This window comes from Ceratina calcarata, unplaced genomic scaffold (assembly GCF_001652005.2).
Source record: "Ceratina calcarata isolate Rehan_Ccalc_2016 unplaced genomic scaffold, ASM165200v1 scaffold72.2, whole genome shotgun sequence".
Lineage (NCBI taxonomy): Eukaryota > Metazoa > Arthropoda > Insecta > Hymenoptera > Apidae > Ceratina > Ceratina calcarata.
Genome location: NW_017178472.1, coordinates 135,689 through 158,382, shown reverse-complemented (window position 1 = coordinate 158,382; position 22,694 = coordinate 135,689). Strand labels below are relative to the sequence as shown.

The 22,694-nt window shown below is 37.9% G+C and overlaps 1 protein-coding gene across 11 annotated transcripts in view; it reads left to right on the top strand.

The window, feature by feature from the left end:
* LOC108630328 (dystrophin, isoforms A/C/F/G/H) overlaps window positions 1–22,694 on the top strand; it is a 447,367-nt gene that overhangs the window by 357,535 nt on the left and 67,138 nt on the right. For 10 of the 11 annotated variants that reach the window (XM_026817954.1, XM_026817961.1, XM_026817956.1 and 7 more), the window contains 3 exons: window positions 5,064–5,208; window positions 12,592–12,715; window positions 18,762–18,928. In XM_026817954.1, coding sequence (XP_026673755.1) covers window positions 5,064–5,208; window positions 12,592–12,715; window positions 18,762–18,928 — 436 coding nt within the window. Of the gene's footprint in view, window positions 1–5,063; window positions 5,209–12,591; window positions 12,716–18,761; window positions 18,929–19,043; window positions 19,329–22,694 lie in introns of those variants that run through there. The other variant, XM_026817964.1, reaches the window with a different exon arrangement.

Sequence of the window (22,694 nt, the reverse complement as noted above, 5' to 3'; positions counted from 1 at the left end):
CGGCGCCAGAGAGGAAATAGAATGTTTCTTCGGATGAACGGAATCAAGGGGTAGTTTTGAAAGCCTGGCAGCCGGTATTAAAGCTATACCCAAGTTTTTGGCAAGCTTATTGCCAAGATAAAAACTCAATTGCAGTAATTTATATGAAATAAAAGAAACTATCAAGTTTTCATTTTAAACTATAATAAAATTGTCTATAGTCTATATCATAATCAATTCTCATATATAAATTCTGCGCAGTTGTATTTTTGTAAAAGTGATTTCACGTTCTGTTTCTCATTTTAAATTTTAATTCTAGACATACGTACGTGCACATTACACATTTTCAAACAATTAAAATTCGCATTCAGATCTGAACGCGAGTAAAGTGATTGGAAAATATTGGAATTTATGTAAGACTCAGAATTGATGCAAGGCCGGTTTATACTAAGAAATTATACATTAAAAGACAAGAAGTGTGTTGAACATTTTGCATCGATTTTCAGGTGCTTCTGCATTTTTCGGGAATTAGCTCTCCGTTAAATCGTAATACGGATGAGCGTTATCCACTCCCCTAAAAAATATGACGCAGAGGAGACAGAAATTTTTTTTAATGGGGTTCGTTAATTCGAGAGATTAGGGGCGCGACGCTTTCGGCGAACGGTCTCTGTGAAAAAATAAAACGAGAGAAGGAAAAAACAGAACGGAGGGAAAGAGAGAAAAAAATGAAAATTGGACGCCACCGATGCGATGCCGGAAGCCAGCTTATCTGAAATCGGCCTGATGGCCGCCGTGCCGCGTTCCCGTGCCTCGCGTCGTGTCGTGGACATTTTGTTGCCATCCACGTCCGTTTCGTCGTTTTAATTATTCCGAATGTTCGCCCGCGCGCAACATCCAGCCGTAATCAAAAAGTTCCGCCCTCGCCGCATCGTGTCTGCGTTATCGTTCGAAGTTTCCTAATCCAATCCCCGCTGACTTTATCCCCTTGTTCCCGAACTCTCAGAATTTTTCCAAACGCGGCAGGAAATGAATTCTCGCCTCTACAAATTCGTATTGCGATGATCAATAACCTGACTACTAAAAGTTTTGCTACAAATTCAAAAAATCTATTTGCTTTCTTCAATTATGAAAATATCGGCACATTTATTGTTCTGGATATTATAGCATCCATAAGAACCAAATATTTAAAGCTTCTAATAATTGATTAAAAAATTAATGGGTTAATCCTTTCTCTCATTATTGTAGCGTAAGGAAGTTATTTTATGTATAGAAACTTCGGGATTTTAGGAAGGACGAAAAATTAATCAAAATTCGGAGAAGACAGACCTTAGTAATTTATATTACATTACGTCGTAAAGATCAGATAAAGGGAGAGTGTATACGTTAAAGCACCCACGTTCGACCAATTGAAACGCAATCGCAGGAACGTGAAGTAATTTATTTAATACCTATCTATATACACAGTATAAGCACTGCACCGGCCGTCGCCCTCTGTTCGTGGCAGTCGCAAAACGAACGTAATGGCCAAATGGACTTCAGAAACTATTTTTCGTGACTGCAATGTTCTAACGCAAACACGGATCACGTTGATGTTCCATTAACCCCGACAAGCGCGTCTCTCTTTCTACCTTCCCCTTTCTTTCTCTCTCCTTGTCTGCATGCCTCTGGCTCTTGCTTCCTTGCTTGTCCTCTGCGGTAATCAGGCTGCGCCGAACTTAGAGCAATTAATCGTTCGGCGACCGCATCGATTAAACAGCCGAACATCGTCACTATCGATCGGGCGCTAAGGCTGTTTGTTCCCATCGAAACCGATCCTTCAAGGAAAATCAACACCCAACCGTTTTTACGAATTCGCTGTTTCCTGCTTCCCTGATAGTTCAATCGATTACATCGTCGGGAAGCTTGTTCAGAGAATAGTAGGATAACACTAGAAACGATTGAATCAAGATTCCCAATTAATCTTATAAACATATTGAATGAAATTTTCCAATTAATATTTAATAGAATTATTGATATTAAAATTATTATTAATATGATTATAAATTTTATTTGAAAAGGAAATAAAAACTTTTTCATTAACACACGATCCAGTAAATCTTCTCAACATCACAATATGGATAAAGACGAAACTGAGAATCGTGAGACTTACAGAGAAAAATATTAAACGTACCGGATACAAGTTAAATCCATAATAATGATTATCTCTTAACAACGACGGTAAATTTGTATCAGTCAAAATCGGCCTATTCACTATTCGGTTTAACGGCTCACAGGAAAGAGAGAAGAAAACAGTCAGACTATCATCTTTCTACTGTATTTAGCAAAGTCCGTACGGTATATCCTGGCCTTCTTATCTTGCAGCAAAAGCAAGCGCGATACCATACGTATACAAATACGTGTGCGTGATACAAATACATGTACATTATCGTCCAAAAATTTTTGGTCGCGAAATTTAAGATCTTGGAAATCTATTTATGTATAATCATCCACCGATTTTATTTCTCTTTTTAATTCATCAACTAATTTTGTGTTGTCTATCTAAGTAAGACATATTGATATCAATTCGTAATTACTTTCACAATTTTTTGTATAGTACAAAAGCACATGTGCATATAAATGTCTAAAATATCATGTACTTATCCACGTAGTCAGTTTGTCTCTCATATACTACATAAATACAAGGATACAAGTAGTGTATACTTTTGGATGTTACTGTATGCAGACGGAAGTATAGGAGCGTCTCGCGGAATTCCGCAGGACTTTCATCGACATTACAATAACTGCAATATATCCGGACTGTTCCTTCGCGATACCAGACGACGCGACGAGATCCGCGGCTTTCGTGGATGAAAATGTAGAGTTGTACGCGACGGGGATGAGAAGACAGGAGTCGTAGATGCTTGGCCGGGGGTGCGAGAGGAAGCCACCCCGTTGACGATGGCACAACAATGCCGGAATATAAATCTAAATCTCACGCGGCGTCCTCCTCTCTCACCACCAGCATCAGCCATCCCTCACGCCTCGGTCTCCGCTCCTTTCAATCCGTTCTATGTATTTCTTCCCTTATTCATTCAGGTTTATCTATTTTGCCCATTCCTTTCTTCGCTTCCGTCAGTCGCAGCAACCGGTACGACATCTTCTTTTTGCTTATGTATATTTAAAAAGTTATACAGTAGACGTTCAGCATTTCTCTTCTAATTTGTTAAGTCCCTCTTATTATTTTTTGTTTTTATTAAGTCTATCCTGTGTTTCTCTTTGTATGTTTGAGTTAATTTAACTCTTTCCCTATCACACACGCGTTAGTGAGAAAGCTTTCTCTGTATCGAGGATTTCATCGCAGATTCCCATTTTACAAATAGAATTATGTACATTTGTAATTCGTTATGAGGACGTTGACTACAGTCGGCTTTGCTATTGAAAGGGTTAATCCAAACGAAAACGTGTTTTATAATTTACTTGATTCTAACAGTAGCTGACAAAGCAATTTTTTAATAATGAATGTAACCGTAATTATGTTTCTCCTAACGTCCCTGCTCTTTCCTTTTCCTTCTTTTATTCATTGTTACGATTTCCATTTTTCTTTACATAGTTCACCTTGAACCACCGATTTTATTTCTCTTTTTAATTTATCAACTAATTTTGTGTTGTCTATCTAAGTAAGACATATTGATATCAATTCGTAATTAGTTTCACAATTTTTTGTATAGTACAAAAGCACATGTGCATATAAATGTCTAAAATATCATGTACTTATCCACGTAGTCAGTTTGTCTCTCATATACTACATAAATACAAGGATACAAGTAGTGTATACTTTTGGATGTTACTGTATGCAGACGGAAGTATAGGAGCGTCTCGCGGAATTCCGCAGGACTTTCATCGACATTACAATAACTGCAATATATCCGGACTGTTCCTTCGCGATACCAGACGACGCGACGAGATCCGCGGCTTTCGTGGATGAAAATGTAGAGTTGTACGCGACGGGGATGAGAAGACAGGAGTCGTAGATGCTTGGCCGGGGGTGCGAGAGGAAGCCACCCCGTTGACGATGGCACAACAATGCCGGAATATAAATCTAAATCTCACGCGGCGTCCTCCTCTCTCACCACCAGCATCAGCCATCCCTCACGCCTCGGTCTCCGCTCCTTTCAATCCGTTCTATGTATTTCTTCCCTTATTCATTCAGGTTTATCTATTTTGCCCATTCCTTTCTTCGCTTCCGTCAGTCGCAGCAACCGGTACGACATCTTCTTTTTGCTTATGTATATTTAAAAAGTTATACAGTAGACGTTCAGCATTTCTCTTCTAATTTGTTAAGTCCCTCTTATTATTTTTTGTTTTTATTAAGTCTATCCTGTGTTTCTCTTTGTATGTTTGAGTTAATTTAACTCTTTCCCTATCACACACGCGTTAGTGAGAAAGCTTTCTCTGTATCGAGGATTTCATCGCAGATTCCCATTTTACAAATAGAATTATGTACATTTGTAATTCGTTATGAGGACGTTGACTACAGTCGGCTTTGCTATTGAAAGGGTTAATCCAAACGAAAACGTGTTTTATAATTTACTTGATTCTAACAGTAGCTGACAAAGCAATTTTTTAATAATGAATGTAACCGTAATTATGTTTCTCCTAACGTCCCTGCTCTTTCCTTTTCCTTCTTTTATTCATTGTTACGATTTCCATTTTTCTTTACATAGTTCACCTTGAATGTCTCGCTACTATGAATTTCCACGCACTTCTCTCGCGAGCGTCCGTCTCCTCGTCGCCATTCATCAGCAACCTCTTTCATTTTTTCGCATCCCTTTCACTTTCTCGCCGGCAGAATAAATATTCTTTTACTCCGTGACGCGCGCCCAGCCGCTCTTCTTATCAGTATTTACGGCCAGACGTGCACACGCGTTCCCCGTATCGTTTTCACGGCCGGCGTCTGCAAGTCGTACCGCACGCAGTCTGCCCGGTTTCAACCATTTCGTAATGAATTCCGTCTACACCTACTCAACCCCCTCGCCCCTCGTATGGTTGCGTAAAGACATTTCATTTTAATAATTTAATCGGTTTCTTGATATTTCGTGTTACAGAAATCGACTGGAGAGTAACACGGAGCACTGGAACGCACTTTTATTGTCCCTTCGCGAGCTGATCGAATGGGTGATCAGAAAAGACACGGAGCTCACTGGCTTGGGACCCGTTTGTGGAGATGTAGCCGCCTTACAGAAGCAAGAGGTAAGTGTTATTGAACTTTATTCTTATTCTTCTCCAGCTCGATTGTTTGAAACGATTCTAAAAGTGCCAAGTTTTATTGTAAGATCATTTACATAGTTAAACGACTTGATTTTAGATCAATTTACCCGTAAAAGTTTATTGTTGCTAAATTTTTTAATTAATATATTCACTTGAATAAAATCGACTTGATACATAAAAAATAAATGAAATTAATAAAACTGACAGCTAAGGGATTCCAAAAAGGACAAGTTACACAATTGTACAATATAATATGCGTATAGATTATTAATTTTGTAAAAGATTTTACACTAGAATTTTCATGGGAAACTGAAATTGTTACGTAAGTGGTCCTGAAATCGGACAGAGCAACCAATTATTTTATTAATAAACGCAGCTGATGATAAATTCCGTTTATACGGATTTTAGATAGTGAATTGTAGCGTGCGAAGAATATTGATCGAGAAATGGTTAATGTGAAGTACATAATGCATAGGATATTATGCGTCGCGTTTGAAGGTTAGTGCGTGATGAATTCCGTGTAGTGCATAATACATGTAGCTCGGCGTATTATACAGGATGCATTTTGCAAGGTGCAAAGTGCATTTTATAGTACACAGAATTGTGCAAGACACGATGCATCGTGTGCACCCGCTCATTATACAGGGCGTACATACTATGTAGTTTGTGATCGTTAACAAGATACACGATATATGCCATTGTCCAATGTAAAGATGTAAGATACAAGGTGTATCGAGCAAATAATACATGGTTTGTAATACGTGATGCTTCTTCCAATTTCAATGTATTATTCATTATATAATTTAGAACCATAAAACATTTAACTAAAATGTTTTTATTTGTTTTCTTTTATAAATCAAATTATGTTATAATTAATATTGTACGTAAAAAAGATGTATATATATATACAATATATATTTTGTATATAAGGTGATGTACATATTCGCGTCTAAAATTGAGGTACAATTTCTTAACGTAAACTGAATGAAATTAGGCATAATTCATCGGGCAAACGAGTCTCCAGGTGTTCCGTTTACTAAACCACGTTTCCATTAATCTCTAGAACAACGGATATTCGCGCAAGCGGGTGGGTGTGGGTGAAAACGGGCTATTCGCTAGGCCGCAGTCTTACAGTAGGTCGCCAAGCGGCAGGTGACGCCTCATAATTTGCATAAATTATTGCGTCGCATCGCTCGTTTATGCGCAATTATTTGCGTGCGAATTAGAACACCATTCGGGGGGCCATTCCACGCGGGGAATTCCTGCATTACGTTGCCCACTATATTGTTAAACTACTATCCAGCCGCGTGGAGAGTTCTGTTGGATTTACTCCTGGCACGGTCATTAGTCGGCTCTGCATTCGCGTCTACCCCTGGGGTTCTACCACCGCGTGTCCGCGTTAGTTTGCAACTTAAAATTATATGCGTTCGCCACCGTAAAATATACGAACAATTCGAAATTCGGCGATTTTCGACCAAGCGTCGCTCGCTTCTTTATTGATTCAGTGAAAATAATTACCGTGGATTTGCAGTATCAGATTTAAATAATTAAAAACTTCGTCAATCTCCTCAGTATTGCTATTAATAAACGCAGCTGATGATAAATTCCGTTTATACGGATTTTAGATAGTGAATTGTAGCGTGCGAAGAATATTGATCGAGAAATGGTTAATGTGAAGTACATAATGCATAGGATATTATGCGTCGCGTTTGAAGGTTAGTGCGTGATGAATTCCGTGTAGTGCATAATACATGTAGCTCGGCGTATTATACAGGATGCATTTTGCAAGGTGCAAAGTGCATTTTATAGTACACAGAATTGTGCAAGACACGATGCATCGTGTGCACCCGCTCATTATACAGGGCGTACATACTATGTAGTTTGTGATCGTTAACAAGATACACGATATATGCCATTGTCCAATGTAAAGATGTAAGATACAAGGTGTATCGAGCAAATAATACATGGTTTGTAATACGTGATGCTTCTTCCAATTTCAATGTATTATTCATTATATAATTTAGAACCATAAAACATTTAACTAAAATGTTTTTATTTGTTTTCTTTTATAAATCAAATTATGTTATAATTAATATTGTACGTAAAAAAGATGTATATATATATACAATATATATTTTGTATATAAGGTGATGTACATATTCGCGTCTAAAATTGAGGTACAATTTCTTAACGTAAACTGAATGAAATTAGGCATAATTCATCGGGCAAACGAGTCTCCAGGTGTTCCGTTTACTAAACCACGTTTCCATTAATCTCTAGAACAACGGATATTCGCGCAAGCGGGTGGGTGTGGGTGAAAACGGGCTATTCGCTAGGCCGCAGTCTTACAGTAGGTCGCCAAGCGGCAGGTGACGCCTCATAATTTGCATAAATTATTGCGTCGCATCGCTCGTTTATGCGCAATTATTTGCGTGCGAATTAGAACACCATTCGGGGGGCCATTCCACGCGGGGAATTCCTGCATTACGTTGCCCACTATATTGTTAAACTACTATCCAGCCGCGTGGAGAGTTCTGTTGGATTTACTCCTGGCACGGTCATTAGTCGGCTCTGCATTCGCGTCTACCCCTGGGGTTCTACCACCGCGTGTCCGCGTTAGTTTGCAACTTAAAATTATATGCGTTCGCCACCGTAAAATATACGAACAATTCGAAATTCGGCGATTTTCGACCAAGCGTCGCTCGCTTCTTTATTGATTCAGTGAAAATAATTACCGTGGATTTGCAGTATCAGATTTAAATAATTAAAAACTTCGTCAATCTCCTCAGTATTGCTTAGAATATTATTTAAAAGAAACGGGCTACGGTAATATGTCATTCGAAAATGGAATAAAATTATTGAATGAGACGAGAAGCTTCGAGCTTAATAGACAGCTTGGTAAACAATTCTATTTAGACGTGTGTAGAACAATTTTATTCTATCGTACAAAGTAATTATCTTAATAGCGCAGAAAGAGAAATGAAATTTTCTTCTAAGTATTTAGAATTGAGTAAAGCAAAGGAATCTATTAATAGCTTATATGACCAGCAGCATTAAAAATTTTTGTCAGCAGAATTAAAACTTGATTTATGATTGTTTTATATGTTACGATATTACACGAAATGAATGTGTTCTAGAAATATAAAATTGTTTTTCGTATTGAAAATTCACATTTTTTTTACCTAGACTAACACGTAGCTATAATTAAGAAGACAAATTCTGATTAATATCCAAGAAAAGAGTTTACTCGCCTATCAAGACATCTTTAAGATAATCATCGCAATTTTAACGTTTCTATTGAACATACTCTACCCAGCAATTGTACCCAACAAAGCAATCAGTCCTATGTATCTACCGGAAATCTATATCTACCATCAATCAGAAAGCAGACGTTCATCGGTCATCCTTGATCTCAAATCCCTCATCGCTGTTACGAATCGGCCAGGAAGCTATCCTGCAAAATGATCCCACGCGACTTTATTGTCCACGTTAATTAACAGACTCCCGTTTGTGATTAACTGATACACTTGAGACGAGATCTTATCTATTATCTAGACCTTAAAAAAATTAATGGATTATTTATTTCCAAGAAACAGTACCTCGTTTCAGTCTTAATATACACGTCGTCCTTCGTCATTCATCTTTCGTTCAAGATTAATATTCAGTAAAGAAATAAAGTTCGAACGATTAGAACACTCAGATTTTTATGAAAAAGGAATGTATATATCTAAGCTTATTAATCATTCGACAAGAGTCGTGAAAGTTAATAACAATAACTTCATTGAACAAAATCATGTGTTAGAAAAGATATGTTTAAATTTTCTTCTAAACATCCACACGAATTTTTCATGGAACCAAATACAACTAGTGGGGATAAGTGCCAGTGGCAGGTATCGTTCGTCGATGACCGTTCGTGATCAGGATCGTAGGGGTACATGCCACCTTATCATCCCTGTACACTCGCAGCCCGGTGACATGCACGTCCTAATCTGGATTAGGCCGAGCTGGTACGTCTTTGTGCACTGTACACTGGGCCGCAAAGGGGTTGGGGACAGTACCTCCTACCCCCTTCAACTGACGCGTGCCCCCTCGCTTGTCGGTGTCGACACATACATCGGGACTCCTAATTGCATCATTTTCGTGTAATCCAGTCGATTCCAGTAGGTTACGGGGCACGCTTCAAGGTACACGAGCCCATTTGCGTGAGACAAGATTACCGAGCGAAGATGGATTTCAAGGTGACGAATAAACGAACCTTTTAATTGTTCAACATGCCATTTGTTTCAGTAGAAATACTGTTCAACCGTTTCCTGTTATTGCTATAATCAACATAATCCAAATCACTTAAGGCAATTTATAAAATTGAACTGCTAGTTTATCTCTACTTTTACATTGCTTTACAACATAAAGAAATTAATAACTAAAAAGAACCTAATTAGCGTGCATTTCTGTCTCTGTTATAAATCAATTATATCTATAAAAAGCATATTAATCATCTCAATCAGTCACTGCTATTTATATTTGGATTTATATTCCGATTAAAAACGCTTAAATGCATTCATTTCTTTAATAGCTTCATTCACTTCCTTTTCAATAAATTTCAATAAACCCTTAACTTGGCACTAGTATAGGAAATAAATAAATAAACTGTGGATTGGTAGTTTGATGCAAATATAAATTTTTATAATTACATTTAAGAAATGTAAGTAGAAATACATATGACGGATATTTTTATACTGAACATTTGCAATACATTTATAAACTATATATCTCTGCATTCTTCATTTTTAAATATTTTTATATGTACCAAAGGTTACAATATTTCATTTACTGTGAACAGTTTTAGCAAATTCTACAAATAACATTTTCTTCCATTACATTCTGCATTATTTGTTTTTAAATTGTCTATCAGTTTCTTAAAATTCGTAAGTTGCCTGCCCTATTGCTTTTGGTTGGTTCTGTACTACCTACGTTAGAAGATCTGTGTAGGTGAAATCGATGCATGCGTGACACGCAGCAGATCGTTCCGTCGCGTGCGTGAAATCGGAATGACTCGCGCGAATGTCGCATACCTACGCGAAACGGTGCACGCGGTTTCGCAGTAAACGGGTCGTCGCCGTTTCAGTATAACGATCCCGTTCCGAATCGCACGGCTTAACGCGAAATCGATCGAGCGCGCGCACACGCATACACGGAACGTGCAAAAAGGAATAGACGCGACGAAGTACGGCCACGAAACGGCGATTATCGTGGCCTGGGAATTGATTTCAACGAGCGTTTCGATCGTACGCGCGACAACGAGCCACCGATGCTCGTTGCCTGGTCTCGCCTCGCCTCGCCTCGTCTGGCCGTTACGGCAAATTGGAATTCCTTCAATTACCCGATATTTCCCGAATTATATGTATGGCGAATTAATTGAACCAATTCGCGAGAATTTGCGAATAGAAGGAAATCTATTCTTATGCTCGCATTCTTACATACACATGTATGTATAAATAATCAAGCATTTAACTTAATCTTAACTCAACTATGAATTGATAATTATAAACTAGCAGTTGACTGTATATATTACATATCAACATTGGCTGATTTTAGTAGATGATGATTTTGGTTTAGGAAACTTGATTGAATTCGTTCTTGTATTTTAACATATCAAGAATCATTTTTTTGTGACAGTTCAATAAAATCGTTGAATATCATGTTAGTTCTTTCTAATCCATATTATAGGCTAATTATCTCTAGTACAGTTTTGTTTATTAGAGCATAGCTAATGATGTATCAATAGCAAAACCAAAAGTATGGTATTTTTACTCAATACATAACAACTATACTAATAAGATGTTGACGAATGGAATACGTTACTATATCTTCTTAACGATTCTATCATCTAATGTGACCCGAATCTCCCGGGTGAATGTGCGTGAATCTGACTGCTCTATATTAATCTTCAATCTTTATGAATGGAATCCGTTAATAACTCTACTTCGCCACTGGCATGTACATAAATCCAAAGAAGTCTATAAGTATTTAATTGCTATGTTCGCAGACAATAATTTGACTGACATATTATCACTTGGGAAATTGGAAATAGTATTTATGAAAGTGATTTATTGCTTGTAACAATTTATAGATTCAATGAAGTATGAAGTTATGAATGTATAGAAATGAAATGGACTTATTGAACGATTTTATAGATATATATTATCAATACAGAAGCCAGTTCCTTAGCACACTACTACTTCAATACGTTAATTCAAGGCACGCTCTGTAATTACCTGTCACTCCGATAACTAATTTGACAAAACGATTATCTCGACGTGACCAATTAGAAAACGTCTATTACTTCAATTGAATGAATGATGATTTACCCACTTTCGTTTCCAGTAAGTACAGTAAAAGCATAATCTGAAATTGTATATCGGACGAAATAAGATAAATCAAAATGTTAGAACGTAGCCTGAATACTCTTCTATCTTAAAATAGTTTAAGAAATTTAAGTAACTAAGGACAGATGTCTTTATTAAAAATTTATTTCTTCTTATTAAATAACTTGCATACTGGTAAATAAAGTTCTGTTTGATAAAATTGCAAAAGTGTTCTTTTGATCTTGACATTTGTTGAAGGTTCACGATATTAAAGAACACGGGTACCTGTTATCACATCGGTCGAAATAATTCCATGAGACGCGAACTTAAACCAGCGCTAATAACGCGCTGTTTCATCATCACTTACCGGAAGTTGAAAGGTTTCTGAGTGGTCGCAACAACGAGAAACTAGGTGAATTATTCCGGGACGTTTGAAAAGATTTCACGCGCCCCGTTAAAAGACACCTAAACTACTTTCTGCTCGCGCGTTGGTAAAGGCGAACGCAAAAATACGTAAATACAGTCGGACGGTAAGAGCAAACAGGGCGAGAAGAGTGAAGAAAAAGAGAAGGCTGTACTTCGACGAAGAACAGAAGATAAAAAGAGATCTTCGCCTTCTCGACGAAGTAGAGAAACGTGCAAAAAGTGTATCCCGGTGTCTAAATTTTCTCGAGACTCGCGAGAACCAGAGGAGACGAGATAATTTTGTTAACGAGGAAGCCGTCAAGCGATGAGATATCACGAAAGCTATGCGCTATCTTTTTCTCTTTCGTTGGCCACTCGTCAGACATCAGCCTCGTCGTCGGCTACGATGTCTTTTTGAGGAAAATTACGAATGTACGCATACAGATACGAGCACGACGACGACGACGCCGATGCACCGAGCCCGTTTAAACACCCGCGAATTAGCCTACTTGTTCTGTTAGGCGAGCTGCGAAAGCTCAAGTAGCTTGAAATATTTTCTTCGCTCACACGGATCGTGTTCTTGTACGCGTTGCAGGACGATCATCGCGGCTTCAGGAGACAGCTCGAGGACAAACGACCGATCGTTGAAAACAACCTGCTGAGCGGACGCCAGTACATCGCCAACGAGCCACCGCTATCTGACACGTCGGATTCCGAAGGTGAGTTCTTATATCGTAATCATAGTTTATTTTAATAGGCACCTACATGCTACATTTACATTACCTTTGATCTACAAATAATGAGCAAAATAATAAACTAAAAGCGTATAGTTAAGAAACACAATGCCGTGCCTTTTAATTAAAATTGAAGAAATGTAGGTTTAAATTATTCATATATACATATATATATTTGAACGCTTTATGAGCACTCGGAGAAATAACCAAGTTCAGAGCTCTTGAATGTTAAGTTTAAGGACTTCGGTAAAGTCTCCGCAAAGCTTTACGAAGCCCGGGTTTACCAATCGTGCCCAGTTATCGATTTAAATTAAAGGATTCGCTAAATGAATTTAATTGTTCAGTTAAAGCAATTCATCCTTTTCTTCGCCTTAAGATTGTTGAATTGAGAATAATTATGAATTCCTTGAGAGGGAAAACAATTTAGCATTAACAGCATTGATGAAAATAATATCTAACAATGAACAAAACAATTTCTGCTTAAATAAGTGGAAATAATTAATTTATAAAATATTCATTATATTTCTTCTTTATCTATATATTAATAAATAACCGAAAGTAAAATAGATCTCTTTTTCCTAACGCATATTCCATCAAAAGAAGTTTCCATTATTCTTAAAGAGAATACGTTTCGTTCAGAACGATTCCACGTTAATAAACCGAAAAATCGTCCACAGAATAACGTCGGCCGCTGTGGAGCGACAAAAGTTTCCGTGATATGGACGAAAAAAGTCGGCCAAGTACATTCATTAACTTCAGCCCGTGACGCGCGACTAAAATTCACCAATAGCGCAGGCCTAATAATTAAGAGGCGTCCGTAGAGCTTTCAATTCCGGTAATTCGCATCCATTCTTCTTCACGCGATTTTTCATACCAATTAGACGTCGGATAAAAGTGCAGAAAAGCGATCGGCTCGCAGAATTCCAGACTTCGTTGTAAAGTTTTCCGACTTCCTTCGAATAACAACGAGACGAAAGAGGCTTTTCAGATATTAAGATATATTTGTTTTAGAGTGCAATGATCCTAGCTTTGCTTCTGGAAAAAATGTGATACGAAATTCGGAACGCAGATGATGAACACTTAACTAACGAATATTACACAATCCATTAAAATCTTATGATCTTGTAATTGCGTGTAATAATGTGTCATATGAAATGGACTTTTACTGCCCAGACTGTGTTTTTTGCACATAATTTTTGTACATAATTATAGATGTCTGAATTCTTTTAGTCTGAAATTATGTAATAATAATTTACTCTCCTGGGTTATAATCTAAACGTCCGTCAAGCCAAAAAATTAACTCTATAATACAAAGAAAAGGTCCTCCGGAGCGAGGGAAATTAATTTTTTAATCAAGTCAACAAGGATATCGAAGATAAAGTGATAATCGATGAGCTCTGAGATTCCTTTCAATAGAGCTGCCAGCGAATTCTCTATTTCTGTTTCGGGAGTGAACGTTCAATAGTGAAAGCGGATGAGGTAAGAAGAGAGGCAAGATTGATTAAAGTTGTAGTTTCAAAGGGTGTCTCCTTGTGGGAGTTTGTTGCGGCAGAATGAAGAGGATTCTTAAGTGGATTGATAAAATACGAGAAGTTTTCTCTTTTGCTTCCCGCTCGATTTTTTTCATCTTTGTATTTTTTTTTACCTTCTTGTACTTAATCCAACGGAACAAGAGCGGCTCTTGGAAACGAGCTCCATTCGTTCTTGTCACCGGATTTCGCGTAAAATAACCACGACGAACGTGTAACCGTGGTCTCTCCCCCTCTTGAATATTTCATTTAGATAATTCCGTCCTCTCGAAAGTGGGATTATTAAGAAACGTGAAACATGGAATTTATGGTTATTTGACCAAGAAGGATTCAGCGACAGAATTCTGCCATTGGACTCTCTCTTTCATTAAGCGGAGAAACAAACATTGCTCCTGGTCAGAGAAAAGACGATGCCCCTTTCGTTTTCATTTTACTTATAACAATAGACGATAGAGGAACGATGCATTTTTTCTAATTAATATAGTCTATGAAACATGTTTCTAAAATTACACATATTTTGGCCATTTTTTATATTTTTTTATGTCTGTCAGGCAGGAATGTCTTAAAAAAATTTATCTGCAAGAATTTTTCTTCCGTTTTTTGAAATAATCCGAAAGAATCACTCGGCTTCACTATACCATCTAAACTTTAAACGATAAATAATACTTACAGTCCATAGTTTCTTGGTGTTGTTGAAATAAAAAGACCGCGGTCAATGCTAGCGAAAAGCACTCGAAGAACCTCTGAGGCAGTATGAATCGAGTTACAAGTATCGAAGTGCACGGTGGCTAGTGGATGGTTGGGGGAGATATCCCGCAGGACAACCGACAACTCAAAAGTGAGATTCTGTGAGAACTTTGGCGGAGATATTGTCCACTTTAATATCGATACAGTTCGTTTCCTCATTATTCTCCATTTTTAGGAAAAAGTATTTCACAAACGTGTATACAATTTTAAAGTCTTGTATCTAAAAGTCGTTACAGAAGAGTCTTTGAGGCACTCTGACTAATCTAACTGTAAGACATAACATGAGACTTTTTGAACTGTCTAAAGAATTTACAGGACACGAATCTTTAAAGTGTAAATCACGATGCTCTTAAATTTTTAAAATATCACATATTTAATCAGCATCAATTGTGTTTGTGATGCAATGATGAATGCATTCATAACAATAGAATTATTCAGTAACAAATGTGTACAAGTAATTGATGAATTATATGAAACAAATACATTTGTTTTTACATTTAAAATTAAAGAAAACGATATTTTATATGCACCAACCTAATTTTTATAACATTATACATCAGAAATTCAATTTGATTTAAAAATACTTTCAGTACCTTATTTCGCTGTACTTCGTTAAATGTTTAGAAAGAGTATTTAATTTCTTTAAACTTCCAAATCAAAGTTCAAGTTCTGATCCACTTTGTACACGTTTAACCGAAGAAATCGCGGAAACGCCGTTGGTAGCGGGTGTTGGTCTGATAGCCGGTTACAAATTGCGAACGGCGTGCGTGATTCTTAGTCGAGTGGACCCGAGCGAGGAGGGAAGTTCGATGCGATTCGATTCGATTTCACGGACCAAATCCGTGCAGCTGGCTAGGGGGAACTCGATAGCGAGCACGATCCGTGGATGAGCGCACCATGCCACGCCATGCCACGCCATGCCGCGTCGCGCCGCGCCGTGCCATGCCGGGATACGATGCGGCGTGTTATATCGGTTGAAATTTATTGACGTTACGACAACGCCCGAGGAGGAACCGGGGCTGCTCGATGCCGTGCACGTTTCATCGAACGTGACTCCCCTGTCGGGCGACTGGAATCCTACGCCGAGCCAGCGCTGGTTGTCTTCGCGCAGGAGACCACCGATGTTTCAGATCCAATTCACAAGATCTGTAGATACCTCTCTCTTTGTTTTTCTCGTTGATTACATCCTACGCTGTGCATGCCGGTACGTGTTTCCGTCATACCATCAACCGTGTATAACGTAACGATCGCGTCTCGAACGAATTGGATCTCGCGATTGATGGATCGAGAATTTTCTGGTCATTTGTTGCCAGCCTGGAAGGCACTGAACTGATTGTGTGTGTCTTGGATCGGTTTGATAGATGGTTTCCCTTAGAACGATTTGCTGAACACTCGGTGTTTATTCTCGTATTGAGTTTTACGGCAACTGCGTACTTTAATTCGGTTGATTTACCTTCTCCCAACATTTGATGAATTATTACGTGCAAGGAACACCGCAACTCTTTTACGTGACGATAAAATATCTGATCTTTTGTTACAAACGGAATAATGAATTTAACATACACAGTGTAGTTTCAATTTTAAATTTCTTAATCTTTTTAATTGTGGCCTAATAAATATCATGATATAATAATAGTAATAAGTCCTGAGAGAATCAGTCGTTCATAAAGGAGCAGATTATGGAAATCATATAAATTCCTTGGGTCAGTTTCCGGAGCAAAAGCCAAGTGAAAGAGTAACGAGCAGAAGTAACAGGAGAAGAAAGGGAAACGAGTAAAAAAAACTGAAGAAAATAGAAGTGGGCGGAGAGCGAGGAGACTGTACGTGACTGGAAATCGAATGCGGCAACTGTTGAATGGATGGTTTACCGATGAGGAACACGACCGCCTAATTCGATTTCGTGAAAATAGTTTTTCGGTGTTTTTCCTCGCGCAAACGTGATGTATCTTTCAGCGAGGCACGATCGGTCTGATTTAGACGATGCGACTACCGCCGCTACCTGTTCAGACTTCTCGATCGCGTTTCGCAAACACGATTTCCCACCCACCTGTCGGTGTTGCTCTCTACTACCCGCGTATTTAGATAGTAGAAGTATTCCTGAAGATTCTGGAACAGTTCCAAGTAAACAATCATGATCCAACGTTGGGTGCAATTTAAAAAAAACAAACAGAAAATCATTCTTTCTTAATCTTAAATTGTTAATCGTTGCACTACTTCGTTACATCTAATCGATTTTCAATTAATTTTGCACATTCCATTTTCGTGCAATATGTACTTTATAAATTAATATTTGCATACGATGTTGAACTTCAACTTTTGAAACGAAATGCAACAATTCTTAAGTTGGAACTTTAAGACTTTATTAAGCCGATATAACTCTGTGCGCAAGCACATACTCTGGAACTCTGTTTCGTTGTACAATTTTGATTGTTCTTAACTAGTTAGTATGAGGTTCAATAATTCAAACAGGGTAGGAACAGGAATACTAGGGGTAGGTAGGAACAAATGAGGAAGAATATTTTTCGCAAGATAGGTATCGAATGTTTATCACTGAGTCAACTAAATCAACAGCAGTAAGTTAGGTTCAACAATAGTTTGATAGCATCATGTAGTTTAGAAATAAAATGACCAATCAGCAAGATAAGAAATGATTCCATTAATGTTCCAATCAGATAAACCTTAAATAAGCCGCAGTACAGCAAAGTATACGCCAACCTTTATAGAACTAACGTAAGCGGCTATACGTCTAACATTATCAATAATGGGAATCGTTCCGCTATTTTTTGTACCTAATGCCCACACTGCACGATTTCCTTCCCTTCATCACAAAACGGGAACGAAGTATGAAGGAAAGTCAGACAACGAACGCATTATTTATTTTTTTTTTCTTCCGTTGCATAGATAGATGATCGAGAAAGCAACTATGGAATCAGACGATGTGGTAGTTGTGCCGCAGTAAACGTAAATCATCATAACACGCGCAGATAGGGCCGCAACGATTAGGTATACTATGGAGTTCGGGTGAACGTTATCAATGCTAAACATGCGCGTAAAAACTGTCCCGCGTGATACGATGCGTGATTCATAGGACAATTAATTCCCAACGATAGAGGTAACGTAGGCTTCGCCGACGCCATATATGGATACAAATGCGCCGCGGTGTCGTTTCTATGCTTCGTTAACGTCCGCTGCTGCTATCCGAAATGGAAAAAAGAGAGATTCACGCTGTCGCGATAAATATCGCAATTGCAGATTGAATATTATTCATTCCTGAGCCGATTCTTCGTTTGATAAATTCGTATACCGGTCCATATTTAAAAATATAGTCCGCAAATACTTTTATGGATGCGGCAAATTGGTATCAGATCGTTTGATATCAGATTTCCATAATTTAAAAGTTTTACCATAGTTGAATTAATTTTAATTAATAAGGATTGTACATGTTAACTGAATGCACTAAACGATAAAAATTTTATTTGTCTCAATTAAAACTGAATGTAAGATGTATTTTCTATACGTATACATTTTATATTTAATTTATATAAAATTCTCATAATGCTTCACACTATTCCATGAATGAAAGCATTGTTAGTGTAATTGAAATGGAGATAAAACTAACATTACAGAACTGTTCTCACTATTTCCCATTAAATAACGTGTGCATCCTGTACAAAGGATACGTTTCGCTCTAACATCGAGCGAAACGTTTGCTGCTGCGATATGAAACTAACAAAGTCTTTGACGTTCTATTTCAGCCGGAAGAGAATTAGACGGCGACTCGAGAGGATACAGGAGCGCGGAGGAACAGGCACGCGAATTGACACGCAGCATACGCCGCGAAGTGAACAAACTTTCGGAGCAGTGGAACGCCCTAATCGAACGTAGCGATGCGTGGAAGCGGAAACTCGAGGACACCGCTAGCGTGAGTACTTTACTACCTTCCAACCCTCTCTACTCCTTTCACCTACATAGAAAGCCACTTACCCTGGAACCGCACTACCCGATATGAATACAAATATTTTGATTCTCGTCAAAAGCTGTCGACGCCTACAACCGCCGAAGAACGGGAGCTCTCGATTTTAACTACCGTCCCATCGCTCGCGGTGCTGTCTTATGAAAATTTCACTGCAATTACACGTACAATAATTCTCATTTGTCCATACGGCGATAAATATTCTTTTTACGTAAATTGGATGAGAATTTACAAAACTTATTAATGTCCTGTTGAGATAGTAGAAGGTCTATATTTAGATAGGTTAAACTAACAGTTTGAAATTATGTGAATTATCATATCCTCTCCGTCGTATCAATGTTAAATGAATCTTGAAATATTTTTTTAGTACAATTGCCTCATTAAATTAATTTAGAAATAATTCTAAAAAACTGAACGTGTTCTTTTTTACAAAATCTCATACAGGGTTTACAAATTTACTGTACAGTATTTTTGGAAAATTTCACAGTTTTGCATAAGAAATACATGAATGAGCATTTATTTTCATTACATTATGTATTTCTGCACTTAATTATCTTTCTACATTTAATACAAATGAGCATATTCTTCATAATTTTAGTGACCCTGCTGGCGTAATATGCACATGAATAGTGACTTCCTAATTAATTAACCGTTTCGTTTACAATTACATTGTTATCCCGTGTTCGCTTACATGGGAACAGTATCTCTCCTTACTTACGTATACTTCAGCTAGAATTATTCACGGTTTCGTCGTTCTACTTAAACGCGCCGCGAAGTTGGATCGGTGCGGCGCCCTTCAACGCGAATTTTCGTTTAATAATATTCACGAGTGGGAAGTTTGAGTTGCTCGTTTGCCAGAACACGCATTTATAAACATCGCAGAGCGCATTGTGTAAAGTGTGGGAACGTTATAGAAGGAACTTCATTTCAGTTGTAGAATATTGTTACAATCTATTACATCGGAGTGTTGCTTAAACCATTTAGTATCTGAAACGTACAATGAAAATCTCTCAACCGTGTGCATTTTACATGCACTAAACTTTGTTTCTTCGAACGACTTCGTTTCTCTAAAATTAAAATCTAATTTCGTAAATATAATAAAAAAAACAAGCAAAAATACAACAAACGATTTATACAAATTGGTAAAATAACAATGAACATGTCCATATATTACGAATTTGTATTTTAGAAGAACTGCGAAAAATCATTATTATCGCTTAAAGGAGATCCAAATCGAAAACTGTTAGTTATAACTGATGGATAAAAAGAATATTTCACGGTACCGTGGAAAAATATTGGTCGACGATAATTCTCGACAGCTCCGAGTTTCCACTCCCCTCCGGTAAAAGTACAATCAGATTAAGCGGTACGAATAAACAAGTGAACGTGGAAGGTAAGGATAAACAAGTGGATGTATAATAATATTTAGACTTATCGGTGGTATCAGAGAGAGCGACAGAGAGAGCGGCTTTTGCACGGTTCAATTCATATCCTCCACCCTCCACCCAGATTCTGCTCGCGGTCCGTCGTATCGCTTTATTATTGCCGGGTACAATTTTCTCTATCGCGCGGACGTTCCATTTGTCGAAACGACTTTGTGCCCTGGAGGGAAAACTAGCCAGGAGCGCTCAGTATACTATATGTACATCGGTAGCTGCACGCCGGGAAAGATGCCGTCGTTGGAAAAATAGTCCTGTGCCGACGGTAAAAGCGATTTTTCGTTGCTCGCGTTCCACCAGAAGGAATCCACCCTCGTACACTTAACGATGTTGAAATTCCTGTAGAACCGCCCTTCCACGTACTCTTTCCGCGATACACACGAATTACCTTCGTTCCGTAGCGATCCGCCTTTAATAAGGGCCGGGGAAATACGTTATTACCTTCGTTAGCGAGACACGACAGGTGATTATCGATCCCTTTACTGTTATCCTCAAATCTTCTGGATATTCCTGGTTTTTGGTGAGAAAGTTTGTTTTCATTTTTGAAATAGTGAATTTATGTCGCTAGTTCGGCGGATAAATGTCCAAACGAAGCACTATTTCACTAGACCATCCCGTAATGAACAACAACATGAAGTTTTTTAACCACAAACTGAGACTAACTAGTGATTTAAATCTATGTTACGATAGTTCACGTAATCTGACAATTAGTAATCGTTTTCTTACTTGAATTTTTCTCAATTCTAAAGCACTTACAATCATTACACCAGATCTTATAATATAACAACAAATCCTTATAAACTTAAAATGTATTCTGTAAGATTTATAAGATTCTGACAGAAATTGCGATTTACGATGCATCCATTATCAGATTCGATCTCTCTCTGTCAGTCGAGGCGAAAGTGTGTCTTGTTTTAATCTTGTGGGTGGAATGCATTTTCTTCACACTATCTTCTTTTCTTTCATTGTATTCTGATTTCATAAACAGAGTGTCGATTTACATTTGACAAAATATCTTCGTCGATGGTAGGTACGTTGCCAGTTCGGCGACATATCGTTCGTTCCCGATAGGTTGCAATGGAATTCGTGATGCGTATACGCAATAGCGTTCCTCTTTATGCACAAGCAGCGTTACACAACCAGTCGGGTCAACAATATTGATAGCAGCATCATTTGGATGCGGTATCCTTCTGACATAGTGCACAATGTATAGTGCATCATGTAATCGTCGCTTCCTCTTTGTTGTGCTAGTGCCAAACGAATCAGAGAGCATGGATCATTGCAAGCACCCAGGTTTTAGTTGAAGAATGATGAGAAAATCTCTCTGCGAAAAGTATTCGTTTGAAGTTCAAGCACAGGAATTCACGTATATAAAACAAACCGCTGGATGAAGAGTATCAGAAATGGATGTCTAAATAAATGTCTAAATCAACTGTTGACTATTCGCAATACTCCATAATTTTATAGGATTTAATTCACATCATCATCGCGAGACTCCTGTTTAAGGACAGGATAAGTATTATTAAACGGAATTTCATCACGGACAATAATGTTCTCCAGAGGCATCGGGAGAGAGGATTCAAACGCATTATTTCCCCCATTGTGGAGCATCAAAGCGAGTGAAGTCGCGTCGAAAGCTTAACCCGGAACTTAACGAGTTCGACGAAGGAGGTAATAACTTTCTTTTCAACGGTGCTTAAAACAACATCGACCGCCCTGGTCGTCGACGGCATCGGAATTCCGCTTAATATAATACAAGTGGCTCCGTGTTCCATGAAACTTATTCTCTCTTTTTTTTCAAAATCCATGCGGTTATACCTAGAACTGTGCGTCCTTTGTTGAGATTTTTACTCGGAATTCACTCCTGGTTTGAATCATTTTTTCCTCAGACAGAATTTAATGCAAACCCTTGTCAATTTTCACAGGCACTGACCAAAGTCCTTGTTCTAATTGAAAAAGGATACAGTTTCGTGGCGTAAAAAACGGTACGGTGTCTCCCTTTCTCTTTTATTCAGGAGATAATTAAAATGGAAAAACGTTTTCCCGTCATCCGCAATACTGGTTAAAAGTTGACGATGATAAAGGGAAGCTTCGAGAGGATTTAATTAAAGTGTCTACTTAATTAAATGGACGGGATTTAGTAAAAGTGAAAAAATTCCCAAAACAATTTGGAAATCCACTCTCTTGACTTATAAAACGTTGCAACTATTTTCCTGTATACCTTTCGAGCAATTTATATCGTTTGAAAGATTAAATCTTTTAAAGAACTTTCATTC